General features: G+C 34.2%; 1 protein-coding gene across 8 annotated transcripts in view; it reads right to left on the bottom strand.

Annotated features, from left to right (window-relative positions):
• Positions 1-26,638, bottom strand: part of VPS13B (vacuolar protein sorting 13 homolog B) — an 870,718-nt gene that overhangs the window by 707,770 nt on the left and 136,310 nt on the right. For all 8 annotated transcript variants that reach the window (XR_005240849.2, XM_037999868.2, XM_073018246.1 and 5 more), the window contains exon 16: positions 21,529-21,653. Coding sequence is in view for 7 of the 8 variants with exons in the window: in XM_037999868.2 (XP_037855796.2) it covers positions 21,529-21,653 (125 nt within the window). In the remaining variant the exon portion in view is untranslated. The remainder of the gene's footprint in view (positions 1-21,528; positions 21,654-26,638) is intronic.

Below are 26,638 nucleotides of genomic sequence, written 5' to 3'. Positions count from 1 at the left end.
GGAGACTTGTTTGTATGGTTGCTTTATAATGTCACTGTTCTGTGTACTTAAGTGTTATTTTATAGTGCCTGGTAATGGTCTTTCCTTTTCATATTTAGTGCTTTTTTTCAGGAGCTTTTCTAAGACAGGTCCGGGAGTTACAAATTCTCTCAGCATTTGCTTGTCTGAAAAGGATCTTCTTTCTCTTTCACTTACGAAGCTTAGTTTGACCAGATAAGAAATTCTCGGTTGGAATTTCTTCTTTAAGAATGTTGAATAGTGACCACCAATCTCTTCTGGCATGTGGGATTTCTCCTGAGAGATTCACTTTTGTTCTGATGTGCTTCCTTTTGAAGGTGATTTGACATTTCTCTCTAGCTGCCTTTAACATATTTTCTTTCATTTCGACCTTGGAAAATCTGATGATTCTGTGTCTTAGAGATGATCATGATCTTCTTGTGAAGTATATTACTTCACAGAGAGGTTCTCTGCGTTTCCTGAATTGGAATATTGGCTCTAGCTAGATTGGGGAAGTTCTCATGAATCATATGCTGAAATATGTTTTCCATGTTGCATCCATTCTTCCCATCTCTTTCAGGGACACCAATGGATCATATATTTAGTCTCTTTACATAATCCTATATTGCTCAGAGGTTTTGTTCGTAACTTTTTATTCTTTTTTTCTCTATTCGTGTCTGACTGTCTTACTTCAGAAAGCCAACATTCAAGCTCTCTTTCCTCTGAGTGGTCTATTCTGCTACTAATACTTGTGATTGCATTATGAAATTCTTGCAGTGTGTTTTTCAGCTTTATCAGGTAGTTCTTGTCTACACTAGCTATTTTGTCTGTCCGCGGCTGTATTGTCTTACTGTGATTCTTAGCTTCCTAGGATTGGGTTTCAACATACTCCTGCATCTTGGTGATCTTTGTTTCTAACCATATTCTGAATTCTATTTCTGTCATTTCAGATCGCTTGAGTTCAGGAGTTCAAGACCAGACTGGGCAACATGGCAAAACCCCATCTCTATTTTTTTTTCCTTTTAATAAGTGAGGGGAAAAAACAAGTAAGCGAGTTCACCAAGGTTGCAAGACACAAGGCAATTACACAAAAAACACTTTAGTAAATGTACACTTACAACGAACAACCCAAAACTGAAATTAAGAAAACAATTCCATTAACAGTACTAAAAAAATAAAATAAAATACTTAGGAATAAATTTAACAAAGAAGTGTAAAATTTACACACTTAAAACTACAAAATATTGTTGCAGGAAATTTTAAAAGACTTAAAAAAATGGAAAGACATCCCATGTTTATGGATTGGAAAACTTAACATTTTTAAAACGGCAACACTCTCCAAATTGATCAACAGATTCCATTCAATCCCTATCAAAACCCCAGCTACCTATTTTGAAAAATGAACAAGGTAACCCCAAAATTCATATGGAGTTGCAAGGGACCTCAAATAGCAAAAACAATCTTTAAAAAGAAGAACAAAGTTGGAAAACTCACACTTCCCAATTTCAAAACTTACTACAAAGGGACAGTAATTAAAACAGTATCGTACTTGCATAAAGATAAAACATGTAGATGAATGCACTAAAATTGACAATGGAAATAAAACCATACATCTATGGTCAATTGATTTTTGATAAGGATGTCAAGAACAATCAATGGGAAAAGAACAGCATTTTCAGCAAATGGTTTTGAAACAACTGGATATGCTCATACAAAAGAATAAATTTGGACTAATACCTCAAGTCATACACAAAAATTCCAAATGGATGAAAGAGGTAAAATTACAGCAGTCTTAGAAGTAGGCAGAGTTATAAATCTCCACAATCTTGAATTAGACAATAGCTGCTTATCTATAACAAGCAAAAGCCACAAAATAAAAAAGATAAATTGGACTTCATTAGAATATTGAACTTTTGTGAATCGAGATACTATCAAGAAAATGAAAAGGCAAGTTACAGCATGGGAGAAATATTTGCAAATCATTTATCTGATAAGGGTCTAGTTTCCAGAATATTAAAAAAACTCTCATAATTCAACAAGAACAAGATACACAGCCCAATTTTTAAACTGAACGTAGGACCTGAAAAGACACTTGACAAAGAAGATATACAAATGGCCAATAAGCACAGGAAAAAATGCTCAACATTGTTAGACATCAGGGAAATGAAAATGAAAACCACTAGATACCACTTTGTACCCGTCAGAAGGGATGTAATTTTAAAAAATAAAAATAAACAGAAAATAACAAGTATGGCCTGAATAGGTAGAAATTGGAACATCACACACAGTGGTATAAGTTACTATGTAAAACACAATTTTGCAATTTGTAAAAAAGATGAACATTGAGTTACCATATGACCCAGCAATCATACTCATAGGTGTATACATACCCAAGAGGACTGAAAACATGTTCATACCAAAAAAATTGCACATGAATGTTCATTGCGGCAGTATTCTTAGCCAAAAAATGAGAATAACACAAATGTACCCCAACTGATGAATAAACAAAATGTATTTGATCCACAAAAGGAATATTATCCGGTCTTAAAAAATGAAACACTGATACATGCTATAACATGGAAGAACCTTTAAAGCATTACATTAACTGAAAGAAATCAGACCAAAAAGTCACATATTATATCATTCTGTTAATATAAAATGTCCAGACTCATAGAGACAGAATTTCTTTTTTGAAGTTTTGAAAATGTTCTGGAATTAGATAGTGGTGATGACTGCACAAAACTGTGAATATACTAAAAACCACTTAATTGTACACTTTAAAATGATGAAATTCATGTTGTAAATTTTAGCTCAGTGAAAACAAACTAGCTCCCTAAAGTATTAGAACTCTGTTCTTAGCAAAACTGATTCAAATACCATGCTTTCCCTCACTTAAAAAAAAAAAAAAGTCAAAACGACAAAAACAAAAGCCTAGGATCATCCCTCCCTCTGTCTCTGTCTCTGTCACTCTCTCTCTCTCTTTTTAAGACAGGGTCTCACTCTGTAGCCCTGGCTGGAATGCAGTAGCATGATCACGTTTCACTGCAGCCTCCATCTCCCAGGCTTAAGTAATCCTCCCACCTCAGTCTCCTGAGTAGCTGAGACTATAGGTGCATACCAGCATGCCTGGCTAATTTTTATTTTTTTATAGAGACAGGATCTCACTACATTGCCCAGGCTGGTTTCAAACTCCTGGGCTCAAGCAATCCTCCTGCCTCAGCCTCCCAAAGTGTTGGGATTACAGGCATGAGTCACTGCAGCCAGCCTACCCATCTCTCTTAATCAGTATGTAAGATCAATCAAATACACAGTTGCCCAATAAGAAAGCCACTATCTCATCCAACAACTTTCAAATCCTTAATAGCAACATGTGACACTACCTAAATGTGTCCCTCAATCTACAATCCTGATCATATTTGGCTAAAAAAGCCAAAGGATTAGAAAGAATGAACCAAAAAATAAATATGCAGTAAATAAAAGATCCCTTATACCAAACAGGTAAAGTAGTAGAGATCAAAAGAAACAGAAGGATAAACAAATATGACTCAATTCATAAACCTGAATGTTAATTATCCTTATGATTTCCTTTTGCTTTTCCAACATTTAGACCATTTTTAAAGACATTTTCTTTTCTTTCTCATTTTCCTTTGTATTCTATACGCATTTTAAAATAGTTAACTAGGTCTCTCCACTATGTTCTCAAATTTCTGTTCAAATTCCTGAAACACCCCTCACCCCTGCGCCAAAAACCCACATTTTATTAGTGATAAGTAGTAAAGAACACGGACATTTGGAATACCTCCTATAATACAAAAATGTACAATTAATCTATCTTCAGGCACTCTGGCAATTAGGAGGTCCTATCACGTAGCAAGAGCCATGTTCATATAACTACAGCAGTAAGTATTTATATGGCAAAATTATAGACGAGATTCATTTTTTTTACAAGCAGGTCTTTACTATTTCATAATAAATTCAGCTACCGTATATCGTACTCTTTCAAGCCAGCTTATATCACCTAAAATTTTCCCAAATGGATAACATAGACTTGAATAAAAACTTAAACACATGCAAATTCAGAAAGATTAATATATTGTACATTGTAGTAATGCCCAAGGGTAAGGAAAAATTCTATCCTTCAGATTTATTTTAATAGCAAACGAGAAGCTTACTTTGTACAAAAGTTAGAATTCAAAAATAAACACGCCAATTATACACACAGGATATGTCTTTGTGGTTTATTTTTCAGCTGTAACCCACAACAAATAAAAATACATTCTATTTATACTTCTGTTAGATACTCCAGTAGTATTTAAACCGACATAAATAAATATGAAATGATTTAGCAATAGATGGTATCTTACACAATTATCTGTTAATGTAACAATACCAAAGAAGAGGGGTTTTTCTCTTTTGCTTTTGTCAATTTTGAAATATTTATAACCAGTTAACAAATGTAGAAAATAACAAATACTTTAATGTATCTATTACCAATTCATCAAGCCATAACATTATACCATATTCACCTCAAAAAATTTTTTAACGATCAACAGCTTTTACAACTTTATTTAAACTATTTGTGGGACTCATTAAAATGTCAATAAAAAGTGTATTTTTCCGTGTGATTTATACCACTACATATTTATTAAACTTTACTTAAAACAAAACAGTTCAATATAAATTCATACTAAAAATTTCTAACTTCTGGACTTACCTAATATTTTGAAATATCACTAAATTTCCATTTTAACAGTTAAGCTGTTGAATGTAAAATAATTTCTTTAACACATGCCTATTCCTCATATCCAGAAGTCTTAGTCTGAACATATGTTCATTCTACAGAATAGGTTTAAAAACTATCAATTCAAACATTACTCTCTAGGGAAAAATAAATCCTAGTGTAACTAGTGGGATAAACAACTCATTAAAACTCAACTTGGACAAACTCCAGGATAAATTAAAGGAAATAGAAACAAGTAGGTCTTGATCGTATAGTAGCAAAGACTAAAAATGAATATGGCCTAATTAACAAATATTTTGAAAGACTTTGCTTGTACCATTTGTTGACAAACTGTAACAGAGAGCTGATGAAATTTCAGGACCAAACTGGCATTTCTATTTTAAAAAAAATTCCTTCTTCTAAATTTTAAATAAAAACGATGGAAGTGTGGTTCTTACTACTTGATGCAAAGAAATTAAACAATCCACTCAAGTTCATAGGGATACCATTAAATTTTTGCCATATGTACACTTGAGGAACAGCCATCCATTCTTTTAAAATCAACACACCTCATAGCAATTGAAAGAATATTCTCAGCAACAGCTGGATCTAAAGATTTATATAGAGTCCCAAAATGCAAAGTTTGAACCTACAAATTGGTTCCAAAAATGTATTTTTGTTATTACTCATATCCTGTACAGTAAAATAAGATTAGTTCACTTTTTCCAAAATAAAATTAGTACAATTCTTCAGTAACTCAACTTAGAAATGAAAAGTTTAAAAAGCTAAGAAATGTATATTTCTTTACACAGTGACAACTTACACATCAATACTCAATGAAAAGAAAAAAAAGTTTTAAAAGTTTTAAAAAATTAAATAGATAAAATGAAAAGTTAATAGTATTTACTCCCAACTCCACACCCTATAGGTAACAACTTTTTATGAGTTTATCATACATCCCTGCAGACCTCTGCATACTAATTTCATGCATTCAATTATACATTTATGATTTTAATGAGAATATATACATAGGTGTAGGTCTACAGCCTACTTGATATGAGTAAACAATGTATCTTAGAGATCACTAAGATCTTTACATGAATACAAATGCTTCTACAGTGATCTTTTTTTTAATACGTTATGTTCTAGGGTACATGTGCACAACTTGCAGGTTTGTTACATGTGTATACATGTGCCATGTTGGTGTGCTGCACCCATTAACTCGTCATTTACATTAGGTATATCTCCTAATGCTGTCCCTATCACCTCTCCCCACCCCACAACAGGCCCCGGTGTGTGATGTTCCCCTTCCTGTGTCCAAGTGTTCTCATTGTTCAATTCCCACCTATGAGTGAGAACATGCGGTACTTGGTTTTCTGTTCTTGCGATAGTTTGCTGAGAATGGTTTCCAGCTACAGTGGTCTTTTTAATGCATATGTGATATCACACTGAATTTTCACATTCATCAGCAGTGTATCAGAGTATCTTTTTCAATATCCATTAGCTTTTGTAATTTTTTTTCTTTTTATCGAAACAGAGTCTTGCTCTGTCACTGAGGCTGGAGTGCAGTGGCACAATCTCAGCTCACTGCAGCCTCCGCCTCCCAGGTTCAAGCGACTATTGTGCCTCAGTCTTTCGAGAAGCTGGGATTACAGGAGTGCGCCACTGCATCTGGCTAATTTTTGTATTTTTGGTAGAGACGGGGTTTTGCCATGTTGGTCAGGCTGGTCCCAAACTCCTGACCTGAAATGATCTACCAGCCTCTGCCTCCCAAGGTGCTGGAATTACACCAAGGTGAGCCACCACGCCTGGCCAGCTTTTGTCATATATTTTTAATTACAATGATTTTAGCATTTGCAAATAAAATACAAATTATATCCTGTTTGTTGAGATATATAACATTTTTCAAACTTCTGGAATAAATAGTTTTATTTGAATTTAAATATTAGATGAAAAACAGGAAAATACAAGAAGTAAAAGCTGCCTACCACTAAAATAAAAATGTAATAAATGTCTTATTACTATACATAAAATCCAAAATCTTAAAATGAACTAAGCAAACAAAAATGAATTCTTATAAAACTACCATTCTTATAAAATTAAATTCTTATAAAACCCCATTCCAGTGGGGAATGGACATAATCAAAAAGACAGTCAATAACAAATGTCAGCAAGGTTGTGGACCTCATACATTGCTGGAAGGAATGTAAAATGATATCATATTGCAAAACAGATTGGCAGTTTCTTAAAAAGTCAAACATATATTTACTATATAATCCAACAATCCCCCTGTAGGTATCCACCCAAGAGAAATGAAACCATTAAGTCCACACAAAGACTACATGTTCATGGCAGCACTATTCATAATAGCCTTAAAAGTGTAAGCAACACAAATGTCTATCAACTGGTGAATGGATAAATAAAAAGTGGTCTATCCAAACAACTGAATACTATTTAGCAATAAAAAGAAGTGAAGTACTAATACATGTTACAAGGCAGATGAACCCTGAAATAAAAGACCACATATTATAGATTCCAGGGACAAAACATGTCTAGAGATGTTTCCTATTTCTAGAGATACAGAAAGTAAATCTACAGTTCCTTGAAGCTGGAGTAAGAATTAGGATTAACTGTAACAAAGAGGATCTAATTGGGGTGATATGATTTTGTCGATGAATGCTCAACTTGGTAAATTAAAAATCATTGAATTGTATGCTTAAAAACAGGTAATTTTATGGTATGTAAATTATACCTCAATATAGTCATTTTTAAAAAACGAATACTTATACTTTACTTAAGGATTACCTTTGTTACTTCAATACTACATTTATGAAAAAATATATTTATATATCAGTTACTAAGATTTTCCAACACTCTGAAACACTACGATTCAAAAGAAAAAATACCCAATTTAAGTCCACATTTATTACGCAAGTACTAAGTATTAGATACTATTTGATGCTACCCAATAATACAGTTTAAAAGCCACTCTGTGCTTATTGAGAGCTTAATATCTAACATATCAAAAGATATCCATTGTTTATCCAAACATCTGCCACGTAGAGACCAAATGCAAACTACTAGGCTGCATATCTCCCCAATTCCATCTGAGCATTTCAATATGTAAGTTGAATTTTTTACATCTTAAGCTCCAGAGTAAAATTTCATACAAAGAAAGGATTCTTAAAAAAAACAAAAAACAAAAAAAAACCCATTAACCTATATAAACTTCAATATATCATCAATAGAACAGCAGCGGGGCATAATGTCTCAACCTAGTGTCTAAATTCAACAAAAGTACTGATGTTAAATAAGAAGAAAATGGCAACAATATGAACAAAAAGGTGTAAATGTGACATATATCTTTGTATTAAAAACCATGAGTTCATTCTGATACCTCCAATTCAAATACAATACCAAGATGTATTATAGTCTTCCTTTTTTTTTTTTTCCATGACAGCCTACCATTAAATATAGTCTTCCTCAGCCAGGTGCGGTGGCTTACGCCTGCAATCCCAGCACTTTGGGAGGCTGAGGCAGGCAGATCACCTGAGGTCAAGAGTTCAAGTCTGGCCAACATAATGAACCCGAAACCCAGTCTCTACTAAAAATACAAAAATTAGCCAGACTTGGCGGGGGCGGGGGGGGGGGGGGTGCCTGTAATCCCAGCTACTCAGAAGGCTGAGGCAGGGGAATCTCTTGAACCTGGGACAAAGAGGTTGCAGTGAGGTGAGATTGCACCACTGCACTCCAGTCTGTATGACAGAGCAAGACTCCATCTCAAAAAAGAAATAAATAGATAAATAAATATAGACTTTCTCTTTCACATATTTGTAACTCCTTCTCCACAGGTGAAAAACCTGGATACCATTACTTTGAATAAGTCTACTTATTTATTCATGCCTAGAATACACAAAAAGTGCTTTAAAAATTGCTTAATTCATATCATTAGTTGCTAACTCGTTCCATTGCAAAAAAGCAGATTTCAATTTTGTTTAAGGTCCTTTTTTCTTTCAGTAAAATTTGCAAACAGTAAAATATAAAAATATTAACTGTAGAATTTTATGAATCTTGACAAATACTCATACCTGTGTTATAACCCACACCCCAACAAGATACTGAAATCACCATCTCCCCAGAAAACTGCCTGTGTTCTTTCCAATCAATCCTTCCTCCTTCATCCTCCCAAAGGCAATTTAGACTTTTTTCCACTACAGATTAATTTTTGCCTGTTCCAGAAATTTATATAAATAGAAACATGCCATACGTTTCTGTTGTGTCCAGTTCCTTTCACTCAGGAAACACAACTGTATATATCAGTAGTTCATTACTTTTTATTGATGAGTGGTATTTTGTTGTTTAAATACACCACAATTTATTTAATCTCCAGGGTTATTTCAGTTTGGGGTTATTCTGAATAAAGCTGTTATGATCATTCTCAATGTGGTTTTAATCTGCGATTCCCTTATGTCTAGCTGTTGGGTTCTTTTTTATGTGTTTGGTGACCCTTCCTTTGTGAAATGTCTGTTCACGTCTTTTGCCCATTTTTTAATTGGTTGTCTTTTATCTTATTAAACTGTAGGATATTTTCATATATTCTGTATACAAGAATTTTTTCAGATGTTTTTGCATATTTTTACTCAGTCTGTTCCTCAGTTTATTTTCTTAACTGCTTTATAGAAGTCTATAAATTTATTAATAGATTATACTTATTATATTAATACATGTGATTAAAAACACACTTTTCCTTTTTCAGCATGTTAAATAAAATTTTATACAATCTTTGAAAGAAAGGTGACCCATCAATTTTATAAATGTGTGTTCACTGAAAAAAGTCAGAAAAAAATAAATATGCAATAGTAATAATCACAGCTAACATGCATAAAGAACTTGTTATGTGTCAGGCACTATTCAAAGCAGCTCATATTTGTTTAACTCATTTAAGCCTCAAAATAACTCAAAGGTAAGAATTAAGAATTGCCCCTTTTACAAATGAGGAAATTCAGACACAAAGACTTTCTCAGCCACAAGGCTAGGAAGTGGAGGAGCCTATATTTAAATGCAAGGAATCCAGTTCTGAGGCCCATGCTTCTAACCACTATAATACATAAACCACATGCCACCTATCACCCACATAACACCATCACAAAAAATTTAGCAATAGCCCAGCCTTTTTACCTGTGCAAGCATATTTTTTGCTCACATTAATAGACTAATTCTGTATCCTCTGTTCTGTGACCTGTTTTCACTCAATATTTATCATGAAAATCCTTCTATACCAATAAATATATTCTACAACACAATTTTAATGGCTATTCTACACATTACTAACTGGTATGAGTGTAATATAGTTTATATAACCTGTTTTTCATTATTGGGTACTTACATTTTTCCATTTTATCATAACTAATTATTGTTCATTTGCTTAATTATGTCTAAGGACAAACTCCTAAAAATTGACATGCTGAGTAAAAGATATTCATGCTTACAGATTTTGATGGATATAGTCAAGCTGTACAGCAGAAAAGTTGTAAGGCTCTGTCAAATTAAATTTCCACCACTGGTGTCACAACCTTAACATTTTGAATATTATATTCATTTAACAGTATACAAAAAAAGATGGTTAATTCTACATTGTTTAAATCTTTATTTATCTACTATTAAGGCTAAAAATTGTTCAGCTTATACCCACTTACGTTGCTTTTCTTTGTGAACAGACCACCTCTCTAATTTAATCTCTTATCTATCTCCCTTTACTAAGTTGCAGTCACACTTGACTTCTATCTGTCTTTCAGATGAACCACATCTATTTCTACATCGAGACCTGCACCAGCTATTCCCAATACTTGCAACACAATTTCCCAAAATCTTTGTATGGCTGCCATTGACTGGTCATTTAGGTTGGAGTCAAAAGTCACATCTACTTAAGAGACCTTCCCTGACCGTTTTAGACAAATAAATTCCCCAAAACACTCGTTTTCTATTCCACTGGCCATAATTTTTCTTATTACTCACCATTATCTAAAACGCATGTATTTATCTTAATGAAGTGTTGACTGGCTCTACCTCTTCAGAATATCAGCTCCATGAAACAGAGACAAGGTCTATTTCATTTACCACTGCATTCCCAGCATATAGAATGATGACTGGAATTATACCATGGATCCAATAAATATTTATAAATGAGTTGCAGCATGAGTTGTAAGTCTCTGGAGGGAATGGCCTATATACTATACTTGCGCGGTATGAGCCAAAAAGTGGTGCTAGTACTACGGAACATGGAGCAGATTAAATAATGGTTAACTGATGTGTGGAAGTAAACAAACAAAATACAAAAGAAGTAAGATACCTCTACATTATCTCATCTTCTAGACAAGTTAATTTAAAACAGACAATTCATCTACTTAAAATAAGAACATGTAACTGCTCAGGAAAAAAAGGAAATGAAGTGTATTTATACAATATATTTTATGTATGTAATTAATAACGTTCAAATATTACCTTGAGAACTCTGAATAGGAAAAGTCACTAAAATTTTAGTTTAATTTAAGTAATTAACATCACAGATTTTCACTTTGGCCAAGAATATGTTTTGCATGTATAATGTGAGCTAATAAGAGACAGAACTTGATTGTCAAAAAAGTATACAATCTAAAACCTCATAAATCAGAAAACCAAAAAAAAAAAAAAAAAACTGAAATTGTTAAAGAAGCAACCAGATGTATACCAATAAATATTTACTCATGTCTACAACAGATGCAAGGTTTTCAAGATAAATGTGCCCCACAGACAAAGAGATGGTTCTTATGGAGCTTAAAATAAAACAAGTGGGAAAGGCTATTAAATAATCACACAAAGCAGAGTAAAATCAATTCTATGAAAAGCACAATGAAAAACAAGAACATTGTCTCCTATTTTAAAGCATATTTTACAGGGGTGTGACCTAGTCAGAAAAAGTATCAATTGGACTAGCATCTGGAGTCAATTACAGTTATTTAGGATATAGAATAGTAAAACAATAATAGTGAACAGTTTGGTAAAAAGAGAGAAAATTTTTAAAAGCAAGAAGGAGGGGACAGAGAGGAGGATGTTTCAGATGAGTCTAGATAGCCAAGCAGGGGCCAGACCATAGAGGGCATCAAAGGATATTTTAAAGCTTTTAAATTTTACCATATAAGCTGTAAGAAGCAAAGTATTCTAGCAAAGAGGTCATAATTAGATCTTCCAAAAACAAGCCAAACAAACAAACAAACAAACTTGGCTGCAAATGTATGAGTCAGCCAGTGTTTAAGAACACCTGTCTAAATTCTTAAAGTATCAAGAAAGGAAACACAAAGACCAAGTGGTATTCACACTCCAAGGCCTACAACACAACAGTTTTAACATGATAGGCACTAAAATTTTTTTTTAATGAATAAATGACTCACTAGTCACTTGAAACCTGAACAACGCTAAGTATTAACAGACTCTTCTAAGAAGCTGGCAGTATTGTTTAAGTCATAAGTCATAATGAAGAATACAAAGTTCTTGTCCAGAACCTGGTATTAATAGCTATTAACCAACATGCTATTAATAGTTCCAACATCAATTAATCAAAAGATATCTAGGCCAGGTGCGGTGGCTCACACCTTGTAATCCCTGCACCTTGGGAGGCCAAGGCAGGTGGATCACTTGAGGTCAGGAGTTCAAGACCAGTCTGATCAACATGGGGAAATCGCACCTCCCACTAAAAATACAAAAATTAGCCAGGTGTCATAGCACACACCTGTAATCACAGCTACTCAGGAGGCTGAGGTAGGAGAATCGCTTGAACCCAGGAAATGGAGGTTTGCAGTGAGCCGAGATTGTACCACTGCACTCCAGCCTGCGTGACAGAACAAGACTCTGCCTCAAAATATAGAAAAATAAAATAAAATAAATAAAAGATGTCCAATGCAAGCGATTTTATCTCTCTAGGTCTACCGTATCACCTTCCCTAATCCTCCATTTCCACATCTATAAAATAGAAATAAGAATACCTAACCTGTTTATTTCAAAGGTCGGTTGTATCAAAAAACTTCCTGTATGCAGTGAAACTTAGTTAAGTACAAAATGCTATACGAGGGGATTATGATGCTATTAATAGAAATTTTCTTCTGCCACTAACCTAAGCACTATCTGATCTTTTGAATATGGGAACCTCCAATGATTATTTGTTCTTACATTTCAAGTTAATATATTAAAAAGAAATTAAATCATCAAACACAGTCAAGAAAAAAATTTAAAGGTAGTCATAAAAAGAAAACCTAGGCTAAATATAATAATTACTAACCAAGCCATTTCCCTTTTTAAAAAAATACATTAACAACTTAAGAGTTCTTTTGCACTCAAAAAATACTATTGACTTTCACTCTTCCTCACAAAAATAATGAAACACAGATATATTTTTTAAAATGCTGTCACCAGAATAGAATGTTGTCACAGGATAATATTTTCCCACTGCTGGACATAGGCAAAGCCAAATACTGAGGAAAAGTCAATATAATTATTCTGACATAGATATAGGTCATGTAGAAATATTCTCCAATAACCAAAAATCAAATTTGAAGGCAATAAACTAAGAATGAGTTGTAAATGCTCATTTGGACACCACTAAACAATTTTACTAAGTTTAAAACATTAAACTAGGGAATTAAAAATGGATCATATTTGCCTATACAACTTCACACCCAACTGACCATAAAATTCCATGTGGAAAATATCAAATTTTCCAAAATCACAATCAAAGGAAACTTTCTGTTCTCACTGGACCAACACTTTCTTGCTTGTTAACATATGTCAAATGCTCTTTGTGCCCTTTCTAAAAAAATTAAAGGGAAAAAATCTAATATAAAGATGCATACTATTTACCTGTAATTATGCTTTTTATATTCTTTTAATTTCATATACATAGGCCATGTTTTAAAAACTGTAAATGTATTTATTTTTTGACTAGCTATTTATTTAAACACATTATCAAATCATAACCAAAAACATAAGGAAAAACAGAAATTGGCAGGACCATTAACATATACAAAGACTGGTCAGTCTTTCCAAGAAATTTATTTCAAATAATGCAGTGCCCCTATCATAGGAGGATCCATGTCATAAAAAAAGTCAAAAGCAATCTTGAATAACTGAAACCCTTCTGCCAGACTGTATAATGTCAATTTGTTTTCTGGCACTGCTTTTCCTACTTCTTATCATCTGGCACAGGTCTGTGAGCACTCATCACTTCCTTACTAATACGTCATTGGTGGCATTTTTGTCCAGAATAGAGCACTTTCATCCACACTTAAAATCTGTTCAGGTAGATAGTCTTTCTCCTCAATAATTTTCTTAATGGCGCCTAGGAAACTCATCTGCTGACTAAGATGAGCTTCTTGGTAGCAGAAAGTACTTCTCCTGTTCTCTTGAAATTTTTTAAGCCAAACCTCTTTCCAAAATTATCAAACCATCATTTGCTGGCATTAAATTCTTCACCTTTAGATCCTTCATCTCCTTTTTGCTTTAAGTTGTCACATAATGACTTCATTTTTTTCTCAAGTCATATTAGAGTCTCCAGTATTCTTTTCTTATAGCAATCCTCCACCCACATAAAAGCTGTATTTTCAATACAAAATAAAAAGGTATTTCACAAAAAGTGAAAAGTGTTTGTGCTAGCCGGCATAACTGAAGCAATGGTTTCACAGATTTTCTTTTACTTTTTTTTACAATAGTCCTTATGCTGAATTTATCTTCCTTAAAAGGGCAGACAACCGAAGCTGCAGAACTCAATCTATGGTACATATCAAGCAATTCAACTTTGTTTTATAGTGTCATGGCTTTTTTCTGCTTCTTGGAACCACTTCCAGAATCACTTTGTGTGGGTCCTGTGGTGTTATTCAAGGTTTACAGGAGTGGGCACGGTGGCTTATGCCTGTAATCCCAGCACTTTGGGAGGCCAAGGTGGGCAGATCACTTGAGGTCAGGAGTTCAAGACCAGCCTAGCCAACATGGTGAAACCTCGTCCCTACTAAAAATACAAAAATTAGCTGGGTGTGGTGGTGCACACGCCTGTAATCCCAGTTACTCGGAAGGCTGAGGAACAAGAATCACTTCAGCCCAGGAGGCAGAGGCTGCAGTGAGCCAAGATCATGCCACTGTATTCCAGCCTGGGCAACAGACCGAGACTTTGTCTCAAAAAAAAAAAAAAAAAAAAAAAGGTTTATAGTATTTTACAGTATTGCACTCAGCCCAATGACAAATACGTTAGAACTGTGACAGATCACTTTTTATTGCAATACACATACTGGAGAGAAGAACTGCTCACATGGAGATGCTCACCATCACACAGCATTTTAAGCAGATACAACACAAAAGCTCACCGCAGTAGCAACAAAAGATGGCTACAGAAATTATTACAGTAGTACACTATGTAATACTACAGTTAACTTTATGCAGTTATGATTTAATACTGCATCTTTATCTTTGTTTACACTTCTCTCAGCTCTGAATGGTGCCATGTGTGGTTCCTAAGCATTTGTGTGCATAAGTTTTAACAAATTTTACCTTTTTGGTTTTGGGGTTTGAAACAGACAGGGTCTCGCTCTGTCATTCAGGCTGGAGTGCAGTGGCATGATCATGGCTTACTGCAGCCTAAACCTCCCGAGTGCAAGTGACCCTCCCACCTCAGCCTCCTAAGTAGCTGAGACTACAGGCACATGCCACCATGCCTGGTTACCTTTTTATTTTTCTAGAAATGGAGTCTGGAACTCTTGGGCTCAAAAAATCCTCCCACCTTGGCCTCCCAAAGCGCTGGAATTGGAGGTGTGAGCCACCACTCCTGGCCAAATTTTAACTTTTTATAATAAATTTGTGTATATTGCATGGTAGTAAATAATATACTAAAATCTACATAAATTGTATGCATTCATAACATATATAACTTTTTCTTCATTTTTTTGATATTTCTAGGCTAAATGGTTCATCTGCAAATTTTTTCAAATTGTTACAAATCTCAAAAAAAATGTTCCAATATAGTTATTGAAAGAAATTGAACCCACACAGTTCAAGCCCATGTTATTCAAGCTGTACATGTTAAAATACCTGATGAGAAATCAGGTTTTTAGAAAAGCTTGCATTAAGTCCTGAATTATCAAATGCACCCCACAACATCATTCAACAATAACTGAAGAATGTTTTCAGAGCTAGTAAATTAAAAATATATTTAATTTATTCAATGGGTTTTTTTCACTTATCTGCAGGAATCTATAGTTCAATTCCTATCACTGTTTGCTCTACTCCTAATTCAATGGTTTTCAGTTCGAACATGAATCATTAAGAAAAAGTATCCCAGCACTTTGGGAGGCCGAGATGGGCGGATCACGATGTCAGGAGATCGAGACCATCCTGGCTAACATGGTAAAACCCCATCTCTACTAAAAAAATACAAAAAACTAGCCGGGTGAGGTGGCGGGCGCCTGTAGTCCCAGCTACTCGGGAGGCTGAGGCAGGAGAATGGCTAAACCCGGGAGGCGGAGCTCGCAGTGAGCTGAGATCCGGCCACCGCACTCCAGCCTGGGCGACAGAGCGAGACTCCGTCTCAAAAAAAAAAAAAAAAAAAAAAACAGAAAAAGTAAAAATGCTGCATTCACTGCAACATAAAAAATAATAATAAATAGAAAAATGTTAAGTAATCTGAAAGTATTATGCTATCAAGAACTATTCAAACACCTCCTTTCAAGGCTCAGTACAGCAAAAAGGATGATTTTATGATTCAATTTTAAAAGACAATCTACATGAAGCAATTTTTCTCCCCTTAAAATTCCCTTAATTAAGAGAATGTTTATTCTCTATTGCCATGAGGGGAAATAACTTGCCTATTTTGTTTACTGATGCATCTCCAGCCAGGATCCTGCAATGTGGTCCCACACAGTGGAAGAAAATACTTGCAAATCATATATCTGATAAGGGATTAATTTACAGAACACATAAAGAACTTCTACAACTCAAGGGAAAAAAAACTAATTAAAAAATGAGCAAAGGACTTGAATAGGTATTTCCCCAAACATATACAAATGACCAATAAGCACATGAAAAGATGGTCAATGTCACTAATCATTAGGAAAATGCAAATTAAAACCACAACGAGATATCACCTCATATTTGTTAGGATAGCTATTATCAAAAAAACAGAAAACAGTAAGTAGTGATGAAAATATGGAGAAATTGGAATCTTTCTGCATCACTGTCGCAGGTGTAAAGTGGTGTGGAAATCAGTATGGCAGCTCTCAAAAACTTAAACACAAAATTACCATATGATACAGCAATTCTACTTCTAGGTATATACTCAAAATAACTGAAAGCAGAGACTCAGACAGATATTTGTACATGCATGTTCACAGCAGCATCATTCACAATAGATAAAGGGTGAGAGGAATTTGTCAAAGGATGAATGGATAAACAAAATGTAGCATATACATAAAATGAATACATAAAATTCCGTCTTACAAATGAATGAATAAGGAAGGAAATTCTGACACATGCTGCGACATGGATTAATCTTGAAAACATTATGCTAAGTAAAATAAGTCAGACACAAATGACAAATATTGAATGATTCCATTTAAGTGAGGCACCTAGAATAGTCAAATTTATAGACAAAGTTGAATGGTAGCACTATTGCACAACAATGTGAATGTACTTAATGCTACTGAATTTTACATTTAAAAATAGTTACTTTTTGAAATAGTAATAATTGTTTTAAGCAAAATGGTACAGTTGATCGAGCCTTGAATCAAGAAAGAGAGGAACAAATTGAGGCAATGATATTAATTAACTTTGTGCTCTTAGGCAAGAAATTTGACCTCTCTGGGACTCAGTTTTCCCATCTTTGAAATGAGAAGATTGTAACAGATGTTAATGTTTCTTTTTTGTTCAAAACATTCCACAAAAGCGCATCTTAGATGCCAGAACCAAAGCTGAAAAATAAGTCTAACACCAATCAGGTGGAGATAAGAGAATTAACATCCCATTTAAGTCTTAGTAGTTTTAAGGCATTTAGTTAAAAGGAACGTTAATCACAAAAGCAGACTGATGAACACAGGTTTGGAAGGAAGATCTATCTCCAGGTTCATTAAAAACACCCACGTATAGCTTCTTGAGGCCTCAAACTGTGGCATTATTAAGAACAGGGCAGCTGAACAAACATCATTTTAAGCACTGGAAGGTTACTTATTCTGTTGATAATAAGTATTACCGGCAATTTTTTTTAGACTTGAAGGCCCCAGGATCCATTAAAACTAAAAGAATTTATCCTGGTGTCATTCTGAGCTGGGACAAATGATGCCTTCAGTTTCAGTTCCAGGGAGGCACAAGGACCAGTATCTGCCTCACCTGTCCTTCACACACCAGCCACATCAATACCATCAGTCTACCGGCACCAAGTCCCATAACTTCTAATTAACACTGAACTCAAAGATTTCACAGAAGCATTTTCCCCCTACAAATGATCTGTTCAATAACTTTGCTAGTTAAAACCAACATTTGGCACTGTGCTAAGTAAAAACTGGAAACTCAGAAGTCCCTCAATCTTAAAAAGAAATAGTGTTTTCACACATTTCTCTGAGAATGAAAATGCCTCACGATATATATAATAATTATATCAGAGAAGAAACATTCTTAGGCAGAAATCCAAGTATAAACTTCTCATAAAAGCAAACTTTGATTAAATAAAAGAAACAAATTTAGAGCTGCTCAATAATGGTTGGCCCAGAAAGTACCTAACATCCTCGAATAAAATGTTCAAGCAGTAGATAGATGACTATAAACCAAAAGTATGTCATAAAGACTCAGTAACGGGGATAATGTCTAAGATTCCACCTAGTGCTAATATCCACAATTTTAAGATCAGAATTACAACAATATCTACATACTATTAACTAATACTAGCAGAGTTCAGCTTTATTAGCTAGCCTGTCGATCCTTGGAAATTTACTTTAACTATAGGCAAGAAGCATACTGGGCCTAAAAAATTGATTAACAAAAGATTATATATGTCCCCTTCACTCCATCAAGTAATAAAACAATCAAAGATGTTCAAATCAGAAAATCCTCCACGAAAATCTTGTGAGGCTAGTGTGTGACTTTGGACAACTTATTTAACCTCTCTGAAATTTAGAAAGAGTTTATAAGAGAGAATATCATCTTATCTCAAAGGACTGTCATGAAAACTTTGTTAAACTAGGTACCTAGGACTGTATAAAATAATGCAGTATGCTCTTTCAGATTATAATCATTCCTCAATAGCCTGCTTAAAAATTACCCCTCCATGTTTTCCATGACTTTCTAAGCCAACATACTATTTCTATATTCCAAACTTCCAAATATATTGCATATATTTCTCTACAAATGAAATCACACGTTTGAACCCTCAATTATAGGACAAAGTGAATTTGAGACTATATTTTAGTTAGACTTTAACAAACATGAAAATGAAGAAATGGGACTAATGAATATTTGATTAACTGGTTTAACTATTTTTAAGTGTTCATATTAAAACATTTAGATATCATTGCTCATGGACAAGTCTAAGGTAGAGTAACTTTCCAAATTCTTCTCTCACTGTATTCAGTGACAGACACATGGACATCTGTCTCATCCATTAATGTCCAATTCTAACAGGACCTCATCTCATCAGCTACCTCTGACCTCCCAGGGAAATTGTCTGCTTTCTTTAAACTTATAGGACATACTGCTTAAGCAGTATTTTATTGAATTCAAACTGCACTAAAACCAATCAACATCTCAATTTATTAAGGTTTGTCTTTATTTTCAAGTTAGAGTTACTAGATTAAAGATTTTTTTTTACATTTATTATGAAAATTTCAAGAAACTATTTCAAATCAATATTCTTCTAAAAAGCATAGCAAAAATACCACTGAAATAACATAGAAGTAGTCTTAACTACAAAAAAACAAAACACATCCAAAAAATATTGGCATTCTGTGATCTCATGCTTTCAGTATTTAATTGGAATATTATTTCTAGATGTCTGCAGGCATATTTTAAGTAACATTTGACAGTATTCACAATAACCTCTTTGTATCCTTCAACCAAGCCTTACTTATTTAAATATTGATTTTATATGAAGGCTATAATCATTTTGAAAAATGTGGACTTTTTTAAAGAAATTAAGAATTTTCTATAGTAAATTGCACTGTTTGCCATAAAACTATTTCAGTCCTAGAAATGATAAATTAATCAGCACAAAACTGAGATAATACTTTTCACAAATACCTATTAAAATTGATATCACCATATCAACTGTGACATATCCCAGTTTATTTCTTAATAAATCAGAATATAAAACTTGGCTCAAATGCAACATATCATATACGCCAGTAAAAAGTTAAATCTATATATAACATAATAAATGACATGTGAGAGGTATGGAGGAGTAAGGACAAAATGAAATTTATCATTAGAAATTGAGAATTAATAATGGTTTCATTTTATAGAGGAATTGATACTAAGACTTAAATTGACTACAACTTTTAAAAAATTTTCCTGTATCAGCAGGTAAAGTTTCTTGAAAATATGAGCAATTATTTTATAATTTCATTTTAAAAGTTACATATTATTAAAGAAACAAATTTTTGGCAACTGAAGTATTTTACATAAGAAATTAATGCTAATTTTCTAAAGGTTATGTCATTTTTAGTAAAAAACTAATAGAAAAACTATCCTGCAAAAATAAGCTTACTGATTAGAATGAGAACGCAAAAGATATTCTAAATCACATTTTAAATTGGAAAAATGGTTCACTAAAAATTAATTTCATATATTTAAACATTATTTTATATATTTAAACAATATATTAAAAGCATTCCTTTAAACTAAAAATTTATAACTGGTAACTACTGGCTTTCTTTCTGTAAATCTCTTTGAATTGAAGGAAATGTGACCTCCAAATATAGCACTCACTTCTGAATGAAAATGATAAGGTCTACAATCAATTTCTTACAAAATATAGCTACTAGACATGTAAATACATTCTAACTCTATGTAATGGGTATACTTTTGTCAGTGGCTATGAATATATATGAAATTATTATTTAATAGAGACATACTTTGGTCTTGAATATTAATTTATAACTTTTTAAAATCTTTATACCCCTCTCTTGAAAAAAAGGCACTTGGTCTTATAGTTCCTATTATAATCTGAAGTAGTATTTTACATACATCCAACATGAATTAACAGTTATTACCCTAATAACAGTTATTGCTATCACAAAAGACACTATGAACTAACAGATTTCAGACACTTAAAAAAGATTTTTAGTGTCGGCCGGGCGCGGTGGCTCAAGCCTGTAATCCCAGCACTTTGGGAGGCCGAGACGGGCGGATCACGAGGTCAGGAGATCGAGACCATCCTGGCTAACACAGTGAAACCCCATCTCTACTAAAAATACAAAAAACTAGCCAGGCAAGGTGGCGGGCGCCTGTAGTCCCAGCTACTCGGGAGGCTGAGGCAGGAGAATGGTGTAAACCCGGGAGGCGGAGCTTGCAGTGAGCTGAGATCCGGCCACTGCACTCCAGCCCGGGTGACAGAGCGAGACTCCGTCTCAAAAAAAAAAAAAAAAAAAAAAAAAAAAGATTTTTAGTGTCTCAGTAAAAGTACAAGTTTAGATATTTTTTTCTAAAGTTTTGTATAAAACTAACATAGGCATAAGACAGAAACATTTGGGCGTTTTTTTCCCTCCTAATAAATGGAAATTAACATAAATCACATTTTAACATGTAAGACTTACCAGTACGTGGGGAGTTTCAGAAGTTTACCATAAAGAGCAGTGCTGAAAGAGGGAATAATTGGTACAGGTAAGCAGTAAGATCCACTGCAATCCAAAGATGTCAGTCCTGCCTGGAAACCAAATATCTAAAACAAAAAGAAAAGATCCAAGTGTTCAGACAAAGTTTTAATAAGTACAGGATGAAATTCGTCAGTTTCAATTTGCTTTACAACAGCTGCACATTAAGTATGTTCCAAAGCCTTTTTCCACTTCCCAATCAACATTTTCTTCTATACAATTTGACAGTAGCTCAAAATTAACAAATTTAAATATACAGTATTTATTTCAAACCCTGAAAGATCACTGCATTTTTGACAAATTTTTTTGTTTCACATTTTACTTCTATACATACACCTCATGTACTGTTTAATTATCTGCTAAAATATACATTTTTCCATAAATATAAACCACTGACTGCATTTTCTACACTGTAAGCTATAAATTTTATAAACTAATTTTAATGTTTTATGACTAAAATAACATTAACTACAACAAAAACTGTTTAAAAATGTATTTTGTCTTCAACTTGTATAATGTACACACAAAAAGGATATCGAAAAATATCCTAAAATGTTATTTCTTTCCACTTTCTTTTGTGAAAATAATTGTGGGATTGAGGTTTTAAATCCCAGGAAATTTGGTATATGGCATAAATTACTCTTCATATGTACAAGCATGTTTATGCTTAAAGCAAGCAGATCATACTACAAAATTTTATAAGCAACCCCTGCAATTCCTGGGTACTATATTTGTCATAATAGAAAGAAAAAACATAACATCACATGTTACATGAAATACTGCAGAGAACTGATGATATTTCTGCATCAATTATTTCTAAAACAACAAAAGATAAATACCTCAGAGTGGAAATACACACATGGATACAAAACAAAGGGTTACTGTTTTCCAGTAAATGTAAAAGTAGCTTAACCTCAACATTTGTCTTTAGTTATTATTTTTTATCCCTTGGGTTTATAATGCACTGACTTCCATATCTCTAGAATTAATTTATATCAACTGTGAAGTTCTATAACAAAATATGTTTAAAATTTCTTCATAACTGATTTTCAAAATACTATTTAATGAGCATAAAATAATTATCAATTTCTTTAACAGTATTAACCTACTTCCAAATAGTTTCAAAAGCTACTATACTCCTAACATTCATCAAATTGACAATGTCAAATTATTTCTTACACACTCGGTTTAAGTGAAGAAAACAACGTTTTAGAAATAAAACATTTTTTAAAATTACATTTTCAAGGAAAACTGCATTGCAAAGAACCTACTTATGTAATTACTATCAAGGAAAATAAAAGTGATGCACCCATCAATACCTATAACCTGGTATTAACCAATAAACAACAAGTACAAAATTGAGAAAGAGATTTGTTTCTAATACTGAAATGATTACTGAAAATCATAACTTCAAATTAAGATATTTCACATTCATTCTTTTTTAAGACCTGTTCTGAGCAACGATGTATGCAAAGTACTCTGCTGGTTTCTGTACAATTTCAGGATTTCTTATTTCCACATAAAGGCCCAATATTCAAAGGATTCTGGAATTTACAGTTATTAATATAACAATACAAAAGACATTTTTAAAACAATGTCCAACTGCCAAATATTTCGAGTTATGAATAAAGACAATATTTTATCACCTATGCTCAACTAAGAACTCTCAAATCCACTGTCGAATTTTCCATTAAATGCCCCAACAGTATAATCAGACACTATCTACCAACTGTACTCAGAAGGAAATTGGGTGTAGAGGAGATCCCCTGCCAGCTGTCTGCAGAAATGCAAAGGGCTTCGGGGAAATTTCATACTATTCTGACATTTTTTTTTAAGCCATTATTATATTTTTGTGTTGTCTAGAGATGCTTCTAAGAAAACACTGAAGCAAGTGAAATTACAATAAAAGAGGACCTACTGGACAAAGAAGTTACCTTCTAAATACTGCCAAGTTATTATGAATCATATTTTGCTTTCTCTATTATCCACCAAATCAAAAAGAACAATTTAAAAATAAAATTTTAAACTCTCTCTTTTAAACTATAGCAACCAGATACACAGATTTACGAAACCTATATAACCTAATAATTTGTCAACATCCCTTGACCAAGACGATAAATACTTAATCTGGAAAAAGAAGAACCAGCAGTGTAAACTGAAGTTGCTTTCATGAAGGATGGTTTGGTAAATGTTGTAAACTAATAGTCTGGAGCAATAAAAATGTATGAAACAGTAAGTATAACTACCAATAGAAATGTTAGCCAAAGGAAGTTGTAAAGTTGAATAAGAGGACTTATACATCTCCTTAAATAAAAAGTTAAACATGTATTGCCACCTGTTTTTAAAAATCCCAATTAGTAGGCCGGGCGCGGTGGCTCAAGCCTGTAATCCCAGCACTTTGGGAGGCCGAGACGGGCGGATCACGAGGTCAGGAGATCGAGACCATCCTGGCTAACACAGTGAAACCCCGTCTCTACTAAAAAATACAAAAAACTAGCCGGGCGAGGCGGCAGGCGCCTGTAGTCTCAGCTACTTGGGAGGCTGAAACAGGAGAATGGCATAAACCTGGGAGGCGGAGCTTGCAGTAAGCTGAGATCAGGCCACTGCACTCCAGCCTGAGTGACAGAGCAAGACTCCGTCTCAAAAGAAAAAAAAAAATCCCAATTAGTAAATAAAAATAAATACATCATCAAGATTTTAACATTTTACAACAAATGTTCTTGAATTAACATCTCAAATAGAAGAAATTGTAATGGATTTAAAAACATTATAAGGCAACTTATTTCCGTAAGATTTTGCCAAAAATTATCATAAATTAAAATTTGTTATTTTAAAAAGACAAAAGTATAAAAAGCACATGTTAACTATAAATGACAACAAAAACATTATAATTATGACATACAATAAATAATTTTTGTTACTGCCATTATAAAACACATGGTATAATAGTATAATCAGCATTATAAAGATTTGTCCCTTCACTAAAGGGACAAATAAACATTTCTTTCATTCAAAAGTTGGTATGTACGCAATAATACACTGAAACACATGAAAACTGAAGAAAGAATAATTACAGTTGTACAGCATAATAATGAACATCTAACAAAGAAAAACTCTTCAGGGGAAAAGAACGAAATCAAACTCAACCACAGAATTTTAGAGCTCAAACTGCTTAGAGATTATTTAACTCAATCATCTCCTTTTACATGCGGGAAAAATGAAGTCCAAAAGGATTAGGGACATCTTTGAAATCATATATTGCAGTAACAAGTATATGATGCTTCATGTGATGTAGCTCATCTATTAACTCACAATTTCAGCCGACTTTCCTTCTGCCCTCCATTTCCTCCTTCTCTTCATCTAAAAAGAAATGGCTGATTCTCTATTTATTCTCAAAGAAAAATAATCTTTCTCCCCACCACCTTCCCCCTTCAATCATCAGTAAAGCTACATTTCTCTCCCTTCATCAGCAAATACCTTGAATGAATAGCTCAGAGCAGTGGTCACCAACCTTTTCAGCACCAGGGAATGGTTTCGTGGAATACAATTTTTCCATGAATGGAAGGTTGGGGGGATAGTTTCAGAATAAAATGTTCCACCTCAGATCATCAGCCATTAGATTCTCATAAGAAGTGTGCAACCTAGATCCGTCACATGCGCAATTCGCGACAGGTTCACTCTCCGATGAGAATCTAACACCATAACTGATCTGATAGGAGGCAGAGCTCAAGCAGTAATGCTTGCTTGCTCTGCTGCTCACCTCCTGCTGTGCTGTCAGGTTCCATGGCCCAGGGGTTGGGGAACCCTGCTTACACTCTTATCTAGAGATATTTAAATTCCAGAGTTGAATTGGAATGTCCAAATCTCGTTCACAGTTGCTGGTTTTACTGTGACTTGGGAAATCACAGCTGTTGGGGGCCCCTGGCCTAAAGTTTGCTATAACGTTTTCATCACCTATTACTTCCTCTTTTTTTTTATTATTATCATCATACTTTAACTCCTAGGGTACATGTGCACAACGTGCAGGTTTCTTACGTGTGTATACATGTGCCATGTTGGTGTGCTGCACCCATTAACTTGTCATCTACATTAGGTATATCTCCTAATGCTATCCCTCCCCACTTCCTCCACCCCACGACAGTGTGTCATGTTCCCCTTCCTGCCTCTATAGACTCCACCTCTGGGGGCAGGGCATAGCCAAACAAAAGGCAGTAGAAAACTCTGCAGATTTAAATGTCTCTGTTGGGCAGCTTTGAAGAGAGTAGTGGTTCTCCCAGCACAAAGTTTGAGATCTGAGAACGGACAGACTGCCTCCTCAAATGGGTCCCAGACCCCCAAGTAGCATAACTGGGAGGCACCCCCCAGCAAGGGAAGACTGACACCTCACATGGCCAGGTACCCCTCTGAGACGAAGTTTCCAGAGGAACGATTAAGCAGCAACATTTGCTGTTCAGCAATACTCGTTGTTCAGCAGTCTCCACTGCTGATACCCAGGCAAACAGGGTCTGCAGTGGACCTCCAGCAAACTCCAACAGACCTGCAGCTGAGGGTCCTGACTGTTAGAAGGAAAACTAACAAACAGAAAGGACACCCACACCAAAACTCCATCTGTACGTCACCATCATCAAAGACCAAAGGTAGATAAAACCACAAAGATGGGGAAAAAGAGCAGAAGAGCTGAAAATTCCAAAAATCAGAGCGCCTCTCCCCCTCCAAAGGAATGCAGATCCTCACCAGCAACGGAACACAGCTGGATGGAGAATGACTTTGATGAGTTGAGAGAAGGCTTCAGACGACCAAACTTCTCCAAGCTAAAGGAGGAAGTTCGAATCCATCGCAAAGAAGCTAAAAACTTTGAAAAAAGATTAAACGAATGCCTAACTGGAATAACCAGCGTAGAGAAGTCCTTAAATGACCTGATGGAGCTGAAAACCATGGCATGAGTACTACGTGATGAATGCACAAGCTTCAGTAACCAATTCAAATAACTGCAACAAAGGGTATCAGTGACTGAAGATCAAATGAATGAAATGAAGCAAGAAGAGAAGTTTAG

Source organism: Chlorocebus sabaeus, chromosome 8 (assembly GCF_047675955.1).
Source record: "Chlorocebus sabaeus isolate Y175 chromosome 8, mChlSab1.0.hap1, whole genome shotgun sequence".
NCBI classification, from domain to species: Eukaryota; Metazoa; Chordata; class Mammalia; order Primates; family Cercopithecidae; genus Chlorocebus; species Chlorocebus sabaeus.
This window is presented reverse-complemented; position numbering and strand designations above follow the sequence as displayed.